This window comes from Eleginops maclovinus, chromosome 9 (genome assembly GCF_036324505.1).
Source record: "Eleginops maclovinus isolate JMC-PN-2008 ecotype Puerto Natales chromosome 9, JC_Emac_rtc_rv5, whole genome shotgun sequence".
NCBI classification, from domain to species: domain Eukaryota; kingdom Metazoa; phylum Chordata; class Actinopteri; order Perciformes; family Eleginopidae; genus Eleginops; species Eleginops maclovinus.
The window spans coordinates 7,677,499-7,695,052 of record NC_086357.1 but is presented as its reverse complement, the minus strand read 5'-3'; the positions used below and the strand labels follow the sequence as shown (position 1 = coordinate 7,695,052).

Below are 17,554 nucleotides of genomic sequence, written 5' to 3'. Positions count from 1 at the left end.
TGAATGACCCCCAGGGATGACCCTCACAGTAGGGGGAACACAGACATGTGTTTGGAAATAGAGACCCTGGTCACTGGAGCTGATAAACAACTTCCTTCCCTGCTGGCATCTCACTCTGATACCTTCTCAGGTTTCTGTCTTCTCACGGTTTTACATTCCACCAGCTCAGTATGAATGTACACTATGCAGGTACTGAATTAAGAACGTGTGTATGTGATGCTAGCCGAACCCGTTAACATTTGTATATTTAGTGACGCATCTACAAAAACAATGTAGGCCCGTCAAGCATTTATTATGGGGATATTCAGCTACATATCTGTATGTACACAGGAATACAAATTGACAGCTAATAAGAGAAACATTCATGCAGACAATCAGTATGTTTACATCCAAATGTTTCAGAATTTCTGAGAACATTTCCCTAAAAAAGTTTAAATGATGGCAAATCAATATATTTCTATCAGCCTTATCAATATACTGAGGGTGAACCATTAAGATTTGAAATTAGATGTGCAGGTACCTTTAAATCAGGTCAGTTATATTTGTTTAACAAATAAATCTACATTTATGTTATCATTGAGTTACATGTTTACCCCACAGAATATTTTTTTATTACATTGGCACATTTCTGCCAGGTGAAAATATCAATTTCTATAACTTTTCATTAACAGATACCCTCAAAACTAATAAAATACTGCTATACTTTTAAATACTAATTAGCTATTGTTAGCATGCTAAAATTCAAAAATAATATGGTGACCATGGTGAACATGACCTACTTAACATCAGCATTGGTGTTGAGGGCATGTTAGCAAGCTGATGTTAGCATTTAGCTCAAGTTAAGCCTCTCAAAGATGTTAGCATGACTCTAGTTTTAAAAAATGAAGATATTCTTGAAGTTTCCTATAATGGTTCTTGTCAATGGCAATATACATTTGGATGTGAACATACTGTCTCGACAAAGAGCAATAAAAAAGTATATAAAATACATAAATGGTTGCCTTTTCAGATCTGCATTATATCTTTCTCACAAACACACTCTTACTGGAGGTGGAGGTGTGGGGCCCCCGCTCTCTCCTTCCTCCTCTTCATCTTGTGACCCGGGACAAAAGGCGCAACCGTAATTTTGAATAATCCAGCGAACTGCATCAACTCATCTGCCTTTCAAACACATTCTGATCTGTCCGTCCCCCAGCTTAAAACTGGACCAAAAACTGTCCCACGGTGAGTCCACCATGAGTCAAACCACTGGCTGTTGAATATAAAGGAATGACCAGAGAGTGTGAGTCGCGTCAGCCCCTGCTCTTATCTCCAGACAGAGACACACACAGTTATGCGAGGTATCTGGAATAGAGAGTTTCTTCCCCGACAAGCAAGGGCATGCTGAGTCACAACCTAAAACACAAACACTCTCTGTGGATTGACGTGCAGACCACGCACAGATCTGACTCAGCTCAAAAAGTAGAGCAACTCATTGTGTCTTCCTTTGAATAATCCAAAGTAATCCAACTCATGAAACAAATCAACTTGAAAAAATCAGAGGAAAAGTTTTGATTAGCTCCTGCATGTCAGAAAATAAAGAGGACACAGATTCCTTTAAGTCCAGACTAGTTGATAGCTGACCCTCAGCTCCACCAGACAAGGGACACTCCTGGCTTCATGTCCCCAGGAGCAGAGTGCCTTTCCTGGGTACATTTTGATCAGTTTGCCCCTCTCAGTTCCTGGAAGTCTCAGTGTCTTATCGCTGTGACATGAGAGGACTGACTGAATCCTAAACAAACCGTGCCGTGAGAGGGACGGAGAGACAGACGGAGGGAGGAGGGTGAGAGAAAGGGGGAGGGAGGCGGGGATATGAAGAGAGGAGGGAAGCCTGAGATGTTCTCTGTTCTGCTTCATGCTGATTATTAAGAGCTTATTGTGTAAAGACAGGAATGCAGCAGCAGGAATGCTTTTAATTTGCTACATGGCTTGTTTACAATATATTTGGCAGGTATATTTAGATTCAGATTGTTGCTTATTTTCTTATTATTTTATAAATTACTTTTTAGGAAAAATGTTGTGTTGGACAACTTATTTTCTTATTCCTTTATAAAGGATTTAAAAGCCAGGTTGACTTCTTAAAGTACATTTAAAATGACCTTTATTTATTAACTTAAGGTTAACTTTACTTTTTAAAACAAGTGTTTTTAAACTATAGGCTTTATTTGATTTTATTTACACAAATTAGTTCTAAATGTTATTGAGTTGGGTGAGGGTTGGTTAATTAAAAAATCTTATTATGGAGACGCAGGAAGTAAACATCCACTCCAGTGATTCTCTTTGAATACTTGCAGAAGCTGAGAAGTTGCAGCACTGATCACAACCTTACAGGGAAGTTGTCTCGCTCTCTGACACACGGACTCAGGGGACGCTGTCATGATAGAGTATTATCAGAGCAGCTGTCCTCTCTCGGTCTGTTCCTGTTTCTCAGAAGCCCGGACACTGCTGACCCTAATGGGCTAAATGCAGCTCACAAGCCAGATTGCTAATTCATAAACAATGGAGTGGATCACAGAGGCTCTGACTCGGGTAGGGTTACACACACACACAAACATAATGTGGTTTACTAAACCTGACGTAAAAGGAGCTGCAGGACACGAAGATGTCGTTATACACCAACTTGGACCTGTGTGTGTGTGTGTGTGTGTGTGTGTGTGTGTGTGTGTGTGTGTGTGTGTGTGTGTGTGTGTGTGTGTGTGTGTGTGTGTGTGTGTGTGTGTGTGTGTGTTTGAAATGGAACCTTAAAGCATAGATTTTCTGACAGATTTCCCTTGAAGACAAATCTTATTAGGAAAATATCCAACAGCAAACAAGCATCCTCTGTGTCTCTATACGGTCCTCTGTGAGCCGTTGATAAGAAAGAAGGCCTAGGTTTGCTCTACTTCAACCATCTGTTCAAAGTTTCTTATCAAAAATGCATTTCAGAAAGTAAGAATCATGTCTTCTAATTAATGTTGTATTAGGTTGTGAGAGCACATCTTTTGTTAGTCCTTCACTTATTACCTTATATGGACAACTATGTAATTGCTGTCCATCAATATATTGCATCCAGTAAACACTATACTGAATCTGGTTTTTATCCGAAAACTGTTGAATAAGTGGGTGAAAGTTCATTGTTGATCCTGGTAAAGGAAACCAAACAGAGTCATGACTTAAACAAATACTGGTCTGATCTGCATTGTTGTAAGCTTCAACAGCAAAACAGGAACCAACCAAGGGATAAATAGCAGCAATAATATATGTATGTATTTTAAACTGAAACATCACTGTAGATTGTTACATATTGTAGTAGAATGTGCATTTTTTTACTTTAACATTCTATGTTTATATGCAAATATTTGTATTCTATTTTACTTGATCTTTCATTGGACATTGTATTAATGATCTATACATATCTTCATTAAGTCTTAATTTTAGATAGAACATTGTTATTTTTTAAAGGGGCCCTATTATGCACTTTTTCAGGTTGATAATTGTAATTTGTGCCTCTACTGGGACATGTCGCCATGCTTTAATGTTCAAAAGCTTTTTATCGTTCTAATACTTTTTGTGCTGCGGCACCTCTTTTCACCCTCCGTCTGAAACCAGAGCCCAGTCTGCTCTGATTGGTTAGCTGGCCAGATCTGTTATGATTGGTCTCAGAGGCTTAGAGATGTCCCGCTGATTAGCCTATCACGTACAATGTGTTGGAGCACTAGCCGATAGAAGCACAAGTGTGCCATAGTGATGTCATTATGTTACAGAAGTTAATAAAGGAGTCCAATGGGGCAACCGTCAGAAAACCACATTTCTCAAATGAAAAATAAAGTACTCTATTTCTGATTAAATACAGTACAGTGTATCTCAGCAGTGAAACAATCTGAGAAAATCAGAGAGAAATTGACAAGAAGACATACAAAGTATCATCAGATGCTCCAATCTGGTTCCTTAACAGCAGCAAAGAGCAGGCTGCTGGCTAACAATCACTTCCACAGAGTCCACTCGGACTCAGAGAGGCTTCACAGCAGCCGACACACTGCCTATGAACTCACACACACTACAAATCAATGAACAAACACACACAAAAACACAACGGGACCCCTGTGGCTTTGCTCTGATATTAGGAATCTGATCAAGCAGCTCAGTGTCTGCAAAGAATAATAAGAGATAGGAGAGATAGAAGATAAAAAACTTCATTTGAAATTTGGACAGCAGCTCGACGGCTTTAGGATCCTTACAGAAAATGAGAAAACGGGATTTTCTCTACAAGCACGAAAGAGAGAACATTCAGAGGAAACGTTCATAACGGGCTTTGGGTTGTGTGAAACGACTCAATCTTGATTTTTCTGCATAATGTGGCGATGTTCTTTTAATTAATGTTCTAATCCTAGAATCTGTGCTCACATTTCTGTCATATGTAGTAAACTAAGTACACCTGGTAATAATTGGCTATGTGGAATGGCCAAGTCATGTTCTGTCATGCTACCAGCAATCATGGTTTAGGAGCCCTACAGTATGTAAGGCCTTATTTTGAGGGGTAACGGTCTTGCCTGCAGAGAAAAACTTAACCAGAAACCTAACCGATAAAATAACATGTCCTCTTAATGTGAATACAGTCTATTAAACTTGCAATGTATAGTTTTGTACTGCTACGAGTGTCTCAAAAAAAACAAAACCAGAAGAGATAGGTTGATGAGGTGAGTAAAATAGGATCAACTGAGTGTTTGTCATCACAAGGAAGTTATTACTGGGAGCCAATTATCCGCAGAGGTCTCATCTTCTCCAAAACAAATGGACCTTGTTATTAAAACCAGTAAGAACACTGAATAAATCAGTTTCCCAATAAAAATGTGTGTTTTTCCACTTCTGTTTGGCTGCTACTAACTTTGGCTCTGGCTAATAGGCTGCTTGTTGTTTCATATTGTTTCACACAATGCCGTGCACCTTATTAGACCTTTGTGTTTTTAAGGTGGCTCAGGAAACACGAAAATTCCAGAGTGAGTTATAAGGACACTTGTTTGAAAAATTGTATCTTCGATCCGTCTATCAGGAGCAGGACAGCAAGTCTCTAGACTTTTGTTTCCAAACATGTAGAACGTTTCCCACAGGACAATAAATCAGCTTCCTGGCACACACACACACACACACACACACACTGACATAAATAGATCTTACTCCATACAAAGAGGGATGCTCAGCTGTTCTGGCACATACACACAAACACACACACAGACACACTAACCTGGACTCAGTGGCTTTTCAACTTTGTCCTTTAACCCTTAACTGGAAGATCTCTCTGTAACACTTGATAAGGATCAACAGCTGAGACGGAACACACAGAAATGTATCGCGGTGATATCTTAAAGACAAGTACATTATTTTTAAGAGTAAACAACAAGCAAACAGCCTCAAGTTAAATGTTGCACACTGGACAGCGATTCTCCATAGAAGTCCATCAAAAACCGTCAGTTGAAACAAGCTTCTCTTTGGCCTCACACCAGCTGATGTATCTGTGTTTGGTTCATTGCATCCTCAAAGCTTTCCCGGTGACATTTCTAAGGGGAAAACAAACACTGCAGACACGACATGCTCTGTCAGAATGGACAGACAACAGGAGGGGGTGATGGGTACTTACAAACTGCCTCTTCTGGGAAGGCTCAGCTCCTTCTGAAAGAGTGAAAGAAAGAGAGACATGTTTTAATTATTTATGATTATTTCCGAGCCAATTTTAGGTGAATATCATCAACAATAACACAGTTTTATAATTTGCGTCAGAGAACTTGTGTCGTCAGTACAGCTGTTTATCCAGCAGGTGTCACTGTGACATCACAAAGCAGCATCAGCATCAGAGTTCACACTGTCTGCTGTTGTGCTTTTAAGCTACATGCTAACACAGTCCATGTCATAGAAACTATTAATATTCAGGCTTTACTATTATATTGTTTGTACACACATCGGACTGTATAAAAACAACATAATCAAACAGAAAAAAGTACAATGTTATATTATTGACCCACCCATTATTTAAAGACAAAAAACACAATAAAAAAGGGGGTAGAAATAACACTGGGCTAACATCATTAAGAAAAGTTATTAAAACAAAACATGAGTGGTTAGATAACACCAATAATATATGTGTGGATCAGATAGGTGTGGCAACAAAAATACAGGAAAGCAGCAATTTAAATTAAATTAATTCACAGGAAATCTCATCTCTTAGTCTTTTTTGGAACTCAATTATTAAATCGCAAGGAGCCAGGGAAAACCTCAATGTAAAGTTTAAATACACCGTCTACTTTTATCTGGACAGACATTTCTTAAAGATAATGTGTTGATCCCAGTATGTACCTGAGCTGCACGTTCTACAAGTGACCACAAGGGGGCAGAGAAGTGTCGTGAGTTTGTGTAGAGACGACTCTCCTAATTGATAGATTAACAGACCATTATAATGAGAAGTGGCCTGCTACTTTTGAATTTGTGAGTAAGGTCTTATTTTTGATCCAATAAATATTGCTGTTTTTTTCTCTGGACGTTACAAGATGTACAAACATTTTGTGTTTAAAAAGGTTCAACACATAATTGGTATGCACACAACCTGTAAGCTGACAGCGCCTTCGAACCGTTTGAGAAGACAGACCACCGACATTACAGACTTCCTAGAGAGCACCATCTGGCCAATAGCACCAATTACTGTGTGTGTGTGTGTGTGTGTGTGTGTGTGTGTGTGTGTGTGTGTGTGTGTGTGTGTGTGTGTGTGTGTGTGTGTGTGTGTGTGTGTGTGGTTGAGGTACATGAATTTTGAAATTGTGTGTTGCCAGGTTCCCAAAGCGGCTCAACAGCTGGTTTTTACTTTGAAAAACATAGTTAGCACCATCATCATCATCCATCAGTGTGAACAGTGCAGAGGTACTACATTCAGATCGAGCAGAACATACACACATGTACGTAGGCACAGACGCTGAATAAATAGAAGGTAAATAGTTGCTGATAAACACACGCTGATGGACAAATCAACTAATCGCTGTAGCTCTGATACCGGTTGAGTTAAGGTTTTCAGGAATGATGTGTTTAGGTGCAGTGCTAAATGTAAAAATTACTCCCAAGAAGAACTTCTGGGTAATGAAACGCTTTCCAATGGGTGTATTAACATTTAAACCAGAAACACACACCTGCTGTAATTGTTTATGACAATAAAGGAAGTACTGCCTGTGATTTATAATCATTCCTGAGTCTTACATTTAAAAGCGCCGGCTCAACAACGTATTGAGCACTCCTAGCTACGATGTAAACCCACTTGTATCCCTCTGTCAGACTTTCTGTCCGTTACACACTCTCCGTCCTGCGTGGGATGGCAGTGTCATCAGAGTCTCCCCATATATCTGTGTGCAGATGGGGTAATGGACATAATGGAGTGTAGTTAGAGCACAGTGAGTGGGTGAGTGGCTGTAGGGCGTGTGTGTGTGTGTGTGTGTGTGTGTGTGTGTGTGTGTGTGTGTGTGTGTGTGTGTGTGTGTGTGTGTGTGTGTGTGTGTGTGTGTGTGTGTGTGTGTGTGTGTGTGTGTGTGTGTGTGTGTGTGTGTGTGTGTGTGTGTTGTTAGTCAGACTGGACCCAGTGATTCTATTAGTCCTGTAAGCAGATGTTGTCCAGACCCAGAGGGTTGGTAAATAGCTTGAACATACAGAGAAGGGAGGCAATTTTTGATAATCTCCCTCTGGGCCCGGTAGACCAGCTTTTATAAAAGCCATGTCTAAACTAAGAATCTCAACAGAGATAATAACAGAAGCTAGTTTTGATCATAAAAGCTAGCTTAAGTGTCTAAGCTTGAGTAACTACCCATCCAGTGAGGGTTAAAGAGCATAGACTGGAATTAAAGGTCTCCTATGATGCTATATTTGAACAATCTGTGCAGTAGAGCGTTAGCTCTGAGTGTTAGCGATACATGCTAATGTAAATACAGACCATGTTACTTCCAAAACAGAGTGGTTTGAGCTTGCCTAGGTTTGGTGCTATTTCAAGCAATGTTAGTGGTTAAAAAATGCCGTTTTGGAAGCGTTCTGCGCCCTGCCCCGATCGAATGCACTGTAAGCAATTTTGGCTATTAGCATTGCTCCCGGTTTTTCCGGGCAAGCTCAATACTGGTTGATGAAAAAAAATACCCTGGGGTCAATTTTCGCCGGACTATCCCTTTAAGAACGGCAAATCTGGGTCAGCTCGTTTGTACCCACGTTTTTAGAGATGTGGGTAAGGAGAACAAGAGAGAGGGTTGTATTTTGTCTCCTTACATACCGGGGACACATGTTTATGTATAAAAGACATCAAAAAGTGCATTTTGCATAATAGGGGACCTTTAAGAAGTAGACATAGTTATTTAGTCTTAGTTTTTGGGTAGCGATATGAAAGGGTATAGCAAAGAACAACTGTATTCTGAATGAGACTTTTTATTGGCTACCAATTCATGTTCTAAAACCAAAACACATAACGCCAAAACACTAAGGTAAGTGTGTCGGTGTGTTTAAGTACCTGATGCTTGTATTATCTATTCGCCCACACAGAGCTCTGTAATGTGAAATGATGCTCGTCTGAAACCATCGTCAGACATTCTGTGTGTGTGTGTGTGTGTGCGTGTGTGTGTGTGTGTGTGTGTGTGTGTGTGTGTGTGTGTGTGTGTGTGTGTGTGTGTTGCAGCTGCTTCTATCTGAGGCCTGAGGGAGGATTCTCACCCCAAAGCCACCCTTCAAAAATATCCCCAAGAGGGAAAATAAACTAATGCCAGATAATAAAACACACACATACCGTACACACACACACAGACAGACACACACTCTCTGCTTGTATTAAACAAACCAAAGCGAGCTGTGATGAAATTATCCCCAGTGACGGCGAGGATAAGAGCAGCGGAACACAAAGCCTGAAGCAATCTGCCCGATGGAATACAGGCATCGATAACACGCTTTATGGCTGAGAGTGGAAGAGGTAGAAGGGTTGGGAGGGTAATGTTATTAGAGAGAGATGGGGTAAGAGAGGAGAGGGTGAGTGGAGGTGAAGCGATGTTAGGATAAAAGGCAAAAGCTTGGGGTAAACCTGTAAAGATGTGATGTCAGAGCCTGGATTGCTGATGTAGAGTGAACCGGTCAAAAACGATTTCTTTGTTTTGTATCTCTTGCTTTAGTCTAAAACCCACAGAGTAATGTGATTTGACAAATGGCAAGTACACACAAAACCAGGGGTAGAATATTCCAGAATCCTGGAGAACTTCTCGGCTACGTACGAGTCCAAATAAAAATAAAAAACAACTAGAAATATGATCAACATTTCCATTTCTACCCATTGACACGTCTTGACATTTAGAGAAGCTGTGCACCCTCACTTAGTCATCATCCCTCTAATAGATAAATCAAATTAAAAATGAGGAAGCAGCTCCTTGATGCAGTACTGTTCTGCTTCAATGAGATTTAGTAACGGCTCCAAATTGAGTCTGTGGTGGTCGGGGATTTATATGCAGGTTACTTTATTATTCAGAATGTAATGGACTTTTTATAGATTTTTTTTAGTGAGTCAGCTGCAAAGAGATTACCTGAAATGAAGGGAGGGAGAAAACTTCTCAGCTACAGTACCAGTGCCCCCCTTACAGAGTTTAACAGTATGTTTCCATATGTAAAAAAATCCACCTCATGTTATGAATTGAGGACTTTTCATTGGGTACAATGTTGTAACCATCTAAGGTATATTTATGACAAGCTATAAGATGTTAAAGGGTCAGTGACGTTTTAGAATTTCAAAACAGTAAACAAATTAAAATGATAAGAGAAGTCCAATATTGATTTTTTTGTGTAAATCTATATGTATATTTTCAGTTTTTATAAGTGCCCTTTGTTAAAAATAACAATATATGGAATTTTAATGCGTTTCATTGTATACAGTCCTTGAAAATGTCATACGGTGAAACGTTATTATTTTTTTAAATAAATAAAATTTGATATTCATGTCACAGTTAAAAAACACCAAAAATGTAATAGTTGATATGTTAGTATTCTATAACTAATTCAAAATATAAACACTTACACAACAAATACTAGATATTTAGTTTTTTAATGACTACGGCGTCTCACCTTTTAACATTTGTTCTATTTTTTTGCTATAAATTCATCAAAAATGGTCAAAGGTTATATATATTTATATATCATACTATCTCTCCTCCATTACATTCATTAACCATGTAGAATAACAAATTATTAATTTGATTTATTATAAAATTCAGTGTTTTACCATATGACATATTTTGTTTGACCGTATGACATGCAATGTCAATGTTTCTTTGCATTTTGAATGTATTAAATTGATGTAGGTCAATTCAGAATAGTTTCAAAGAACAAGTGAACCTTTTATTAATAGTTGAGAAATTGTGAAAAATTCATTACTCAGTTAAAGAAAAGAACAGTTACATTCATATCTGCCATCAAAAGGTTATGAACAACCTAATATCATAAAATGTACAATAACACAATATAACAATACAATCAAAGCTCATGTTTCATATCGATAGATTCCTCAAACTGATTTGTGATTTTCCCTTGGCTACAAAAAAAACGTTTAACAAAACATTACAGTAACATCGTTGAAACAGTAACTTTATCTTTCATTAATATAAACAAACATCCTCCGCCCCCCACCCATGCACTCACATGCACGCACACACACTGACACGTACACACACAACTACCACAAAGGGCTGGTCATTGCTCAACTTTTCACACCAATATGAATCTTTCCCAGTCCTCAAGTGACAATCTTGAGCTTCGACTGGTTGATGGCTCTGGTTCTGAGATGACAGCAATGACATCTGTTTGGAAGTAGAACACCACATCTCGGATTTGGGGCCATACAAAGCAATTCTTCGTCCCAGACTGCTGCATACAGGAGACCTCGACTTCTTCTCCGACGACCTTCAGTACCTGCCCAACAAAAGGCTTTTTGTCATAAGACACTATAACCATCTTTCCAACCACGTCATCTTGGGTCGGAATGGTGGCAGAGGGTGCAGCTTTTTCAGTATTATAATTTAGGACTGAGGGTGATTCACATTCACAGGAAAGTCCCATACGATGGCAAAAACAGGACAGTTCTCTGCAGGAGATCTTGCCTGGGGTGTTTGTTGTCACCTGATGAATACCCAAAGTGCCTCTGACTACTGGCAAAACATCTGGCACTGCCTCATCCACCCTGGCGATGTCAGCCTCTGATACCCAATGGAACTTGACACTCGAATTTGACTTTTCCAGAAAGGAAAACAATTCTTCAGGGTGTTGGATATCACCTCCTTGAAGCACAAATGCATCGGCAATCCTTTTTATTGAGCCACCAACACCATCTGGCGCCCCCTTTCCATGTGCCTTCTCTGAAAAGTTCCATGTCATCTCCTTAATGCCACGAATAAAAGGCAAGGTGCACATCAGATAGAAATTTTTCCTATTCCTATATTGCGTTAGTGGGCCATCACTCATGAAGTGCACAGTGGTGATTCTTGGATTGCGTTGGATGTCATCCAGCACAGGCTTCAAATGTGCCCATACTGCCCGCTCGTCATGTCTTAAGGAGTCAGATATTGTGGCATAAGCTTGTGACCCCTCTTCCGTGTAAGCCATGCATGTATGGACAGTGGCCTGTTTTCGACTCCCCCCCCAGTGGAAGTGCTGGACCTCAACATTCAGCTTACAGGCGTAGTTCTCTGAAAAGTCCATGTGGACTACAGCCTCATGGTGTTTTAGACTGTTCTTGACTTCTCTGCATTTCTCCACCTGATGAATCCACGTATACTGATGCTTGGCCAATCTGTCAAGTTTTTCATTGAAACTCTTCACGAGATCCGCCCACGTCCCAGTCAGAGTTTTCTTCACAAAATGTGAATAGGTTTTTCCATCAGTGCAGACCTTCTCCCTCTGCCACTGACTCCACGACACCTGGCCGGATTCATCTGGTAGGAGTGGCTCCATCTCAGTGTAGCAGCACTTCGTACACAGCCTATGCATACACTCCCGGCTTTTCATATCGCACACAATGTTGCCAAGTGCTTCAGTGGTACTTTTACTGGCTACAAGGCCACTCTGGTGTAGTTTCTCCAGTAGGAGGCTAACATTTTCATGATCTAAGCAAGCACATGTGTTTCTGTCATTAGCCTTTGGCTCAGTTACATAAAATGGACGGAGACGAACAAACTGCCGGTAAGACACTACACATCCCTCTCCTACCTCTGCATTGTACTCCTTGTGGAGCTCTTTAAGCGACTTCGACAACACACGACGCTGTTCCTTAACCCTGTCCTTTGAAACCGTGTCCTTTTTTCCAGGTAGGAGACGGCTGTTTTCATCCCTAGTGAGGAACTCCACCACACTCCGTCTTCTTGCTGGCCCCTTCCTGAAAATCTTTGTTGATCTGTTTTTTATTTCTTTTCTGCGTTTTGTTATCATCAACCTGTTCGCTTTCTTCCGACATCTATCTGCTCTTCTCTTTTCTTTGACAAGGTCCCTTTTCAGCTGTGCTATCTCCTCCCTCAGTTTCTTTGTACGTTGCCCTGTTCGACTGCTGGAGGTGGTCTTCTTTGGGGGTTTATGAGGGGTTGAACATTGTTGGGATGGCCCCGGTGGTGTGGAGTGTTGGGATGGCCCAGGTGGTGAGAAGTGTTGGAATGGCTCAGGATGGTCATGGTGTTCGTCCACAAAAGAGTCTTCAGACACCGGTGTCAAATTCATCAATGCCTCCACCTGCCTCTTTTTCTCTCTGCATTTTTTCTGATGGAGCCTCCACTGTTCCTTCTTCTTTGCATGTGCAACTGTTGTCAGTTCTTTGACGGTATGGTAATGATTACCCTCTCCAGCTTGTTTCCTCTGCCGTTGCCTGCGGGTATACATAGGTACATTAATTGATATATATATTCATTCATAGATACATACAACGTTAGGCTATCGTGACCTACTGTCAGGACGGAGTCATCAGTAGTGTAACGTTAACTAGCTCAGTGATGTGATGCTTATGTTGGCTGTATCGTCCGTTTTAGGCCACCAGTGGCAGTACTTCAATCAGCTCAGGCACCGAAAGGAAGCACCGAAATTAACGTTGCGTTTCGGTCCGGTAGGTACCGGTCATATAGGAACCGGTGCCATATTGGTACCGGATTTCGGTACCCAACCCTAGACATAACTGGCCAATACTGGCATTCCTGACATCATACACTCTCACAGTTATACCTTTCCCTCCTCCTGGCTAGGTTTTCCTCTCTAGCAGCAGGATCTGCCATTAGCTTTGCACGGAAACGTGCATACCTCTCCTTACTAGAAAGAGGCATCTGTAAAAATGTGAAAAAAAGTTAAAAATAGGCAGAAATATATTATATATATTAATATTAATTCATATTAGTTGTACAAACTATATATGTAGTAAAACCATTAAGAAATAACTAAATAATTCAGTTAAATGCCCAGTGTCATATGGTACAACAACATGTCATAAGGTCAAACCGTTTGTCCATATGACATTTATTGTTTGACCTTATGACAGTTTCATGCTTTGTCATTGATAACAGGCAGTTGCTTGGCCACCTACTTATAACTTCATCCTTGACCTTGGCTTTTATACTTTATATTTCACATGTAAATCAATAATATTTCCAAATTTAAACTATTTATTCCCTTTTTTGGCGTTTGACCATATGACACCCAAATCTGCGACACATGGTACCGCACTGGAAACGGTGAAAATAACTGAAATTCAGGAGCAAAATCTTAAACTCACCTTCAACTTGGGTGGTCTTCAGGGGTCCTCTGAGTGATGACATCCCATGTCACATGACTTGAGTCATTAATATGCAGGTCCAAAATGGCTTCCAAACTTTGTTTGACCATATGACATAGGGAAAATGTGTCTTTGCGGAACAATTTGTTTTAGATACTAATGACATTTCTTGAAACTCTATCTCACTGATACTTTAATATGCTTATCTTAAGACTTGAAAAAATATGCCAAATTAAAAAGTTGATAATCTTTGATCATTTTTAATCATTTTTAATGCAGTTGTCTTAAATAAGTTTAAGTGAATGCTGTTTGACCATATGACAATTGACCACTTTAATAGTCTAAAAGTTACCTAATTTTGATTTTTTCACATAATTATGAACAGTGAGGAGGACAAATAATACGAGATTAAAGCTTATATAGAATTTTAAACTTATTTTATATTAATATATAATATTTATTGCTCCTGGAAGTGCAAATCAATGCGCCACGTCACTGACCCAAAAACAATGGCTATGTTCCTTTTGAAGCCAAACTTCTGTACGATATGTTCCCTGTTTAGTGAAAACCAACAGTTTACAGTATCAGAAAACCGCTAGTGGGGTTTGTCTACGTGTTGGATCCAAGGTATCAGATTTTAAACCAAACCAACATGGTGGCTCTTTGGCAAACTTTCTCTTATCTAACGGGGAAACATTTTTTCTAAAAAAGGAATTTAAAGGGCAAAAATAAGCCAAGCAGTTGCTGTATTAGTCTTTTTTTTATTTATTTATTTTTTTACAAAAAAGGCTAGTTCAAATGGTTTGAAGGAGTTTTCTGAGGTAGAAAAACTTCAAACGCAATGGTTTATGAAATTGTTAGTTATTACACTTTTTGAAGAATCAGGTATACATTGAATCAATCAATATGTACTTGTTTTTTTCCCAATGTATTTGCACTCTGAATAAACTGTATCATGGTACCAACTCATCTGGTAGTTGTGGGCGGTAACTGTTGAGCTCTTTTACAGTTGCCAGATTACCACATGTGTACCCGCACTGTCGGACCACTGTGAACGGCCGCTGAGCTTCCAGGCAACGGAAGCATTAACTCGGTATCCACGGTAACCCCACACTGCTGCGCTAAGTCTGTGACTGACAGCATGACAAATGAAGCTACGCATCAGAAGCACAAGTCCAAACTGATGGATACACGTGTGTGCAGCTGTCAGCAGGAGTCAGGAGGAAACACAGATAACCCAGGAGAGATGACACATAACAATACTATGTGTCGTGTATTTGCTGTAAGATATTATCAACAAAGACATATCACACTTCCATGCAGTAACACATGAATCTATAACACTGAATTATTTAATGGAAATAAGGACAATCAATACACTAGGGTCTTGCACAAATAAAAATTCTCCTTGAGGTTTATGGAAAGTATTTCTATGGAAGTCTATGAAAAGAAATGAAGCTCAGGTGTATCAGATTTTCACATGTTCAGTTATTTGAGTTAATTGAACAACTATTTGAAAGAAAAGCTTCAGAGAAGAGTCACATTCATAGAAAAACTCACTGCATTTACCAGCAGACAAACACATTCAGCAGAATGTATCCAAGAATCAGGCCTTCAGGACTCGACAGCATCAGGAGAATAGATCTGAATCTGTGTGTAAATGTGTGTGTCTAACCAATCTATATGTGCAGTACATGTGTTTCTGTGTGTGGGTGTATTTAGCGGTTCCACCCTGGGGCCTCTAACCATAATAACGTGTTTTAATCGAGCTAAAAACATGCAATTAACAGGAGGATGCTGGGGAACCGGGCTCCACCGGAGACAATTAGAGCTGCAGTCGAAGCTGGCAGTCATAATTCATTATCAACACTGTGAATATTGATGAGGAAACGGTGACAACAAAGAGACTCCAGGATGACACACGCAGAGCATCTACACAAGATGCAGGGCAGTGACAGTTCTGGTAATTGTGTAAATTGTCCATAGAGAACAAAGTGATCCGTAGCTAAAGTCGCTTATTTTAATAAGTCAATTATAACAGTAACTGTAGAAGCCCAGAGGAGACTTTATTGGAGGGATAATGTGAACTTGGCAATGAAAAATGTAACTACAAAATAGCATAATTATACGTATTAATTAGCATGTTCACATTTTCTCTTATGGGTGCTCTATAACCACTTTAAAATGTACATTTAAAAGCTGTTGGACAATTAACTTTTACAAATAATTCCCCTATAGTTTTCAAATGATGGAATATAAAGATATGTTCTGTTTATGAATGCTATACAAGTCAAAATTAAACAACTATTATTAGATATTGTAGACTCAACATTTCACTTTCAAATTGTTTTTGTAAACGTTGTTCATTTTTTTAATTTACACTATCACTTTATTAAAGTCACACATGTGCGTCAATAAAATACATTACAGACTCAAATACATTTTTAGGACATTTCCTAAATACATTTGATCTGATTGTGGCATCAATTGTCAATTGAAAACTATTTTTTAAAGAGTTGTCAATTGAGTTTTCATAATATGTGTGATGGCCATTCCTTTACAGTATACACAGTTCCGTAAAAAATTAAGAGACCACTTCAGCATTATCAGTTTCTCTGGTTAACACTTTTTTCAATTGTATTCTCGAGACTACTGCCAACATTTATTTGTGTTGGAATTCAACAGACACTGGAATGGCTGCCATACATGTAGAGATACAGATTTAAGAAAAATGTGGCCAGGAATTTATGTTACAAACACATTTCAGTTGGCTTTCTGATGCCAGAATGATAACGTATAGGATATTAGCAGGCAAAACAGGCTAGCTACCTAGCTCACAAGCTAGGCATCAACGTCACAGATCAGTTTATATACTATGGTTCTGCTTGAAGGATTAGTTGCTCAACAGAAACATGATTAATCAATAATTATTGAAGGACTTTATGAGGTTAAAATGCCAATGGGTACTTTAAATGCATTCACACACAGTCCAACATCTCCATCTAATCCTTCAGGGCGGTTACCTCACACACAATGACCCCCTTGATCACTTTAGGGCAGCCTAATTCCAGGTTGTATAATCAGACCAATTTAGCTCCTGATGAAAACTAACCTGGTTTGACTTTAATCTGGAAATAAATCGAAAAGGACAGGGATGAAAATGCTGCAATCAGGTTCTCCTGAGACAGACTTTTATTAAAATAGTTAAGGGAATTGGCATTAATTATGCTAAGACGCATAAACCTTTCAGTGTGTTGGTACCGAATGGAGCGACTGCTAAGATCCTTTTTAATCTGGATGGACGTAATGACTGGTAATGAAGTAGGGAAATATAATATCTAAAGTGCTGTTAAAATGTGCATATGATCTCCTGAAAGTTGGTTCTGACTGACTTCCTGAATCTCTATCTTGTATTAAAAACCGTCCTGTATCAGCAGTAACATGATGGACAGCGGCCAAAAGAGGGGTGTAGATCCAGCCCAGAATGAGTGCTGGAGTGAAATACAGCCTTTAACTGCAACATAAAGCTGCTCTAAGTGAATGAGCTAATTGTCTGGTGGCCTACTGAAGACACGAGCAGCGTCCTAATGAAAGCTCTGCTGCTGCTTAACGACCCCGAGGAGAGACCCTCCACCACAGAGAGGGGCCCACTGGGACCAGTAAGGCTCTAAAAGAGGGGTGTCTGTCTCTTAATGTGTGTGTGTGTGTGTGTGTGTGTGTGTGTGTGTGTGTGTGTGTGTGTGTGTGTGT

At 39.6% G+C, this 17,554-nt stretch overlaps 1 protein-coding gene across 1 annotated transcript in view; it reads right to left on the bottom strand.

The window, feature by feature from the left end:
• mast2 (microtubule associated serine/threonine kinase 2) overlaps nucleotides 1–17,554 on the bottom strand; it is a 175,671-nt gene that overhangs the window by 59,445 nt on the left and 98,672 nt on the right. Inside the window, exon 4 of the mRNA XM_063890468.1 lies at nucleotides 5,654–5,685. Within this exon, the coding sequence (XP_063746538.1) occupies nucleotides 5,654–5,685 (32 nt within the window). The remainder of the gene's footprint in view (nucleotides 1–5,653; nucleotides 5,686–17,554) is intronic.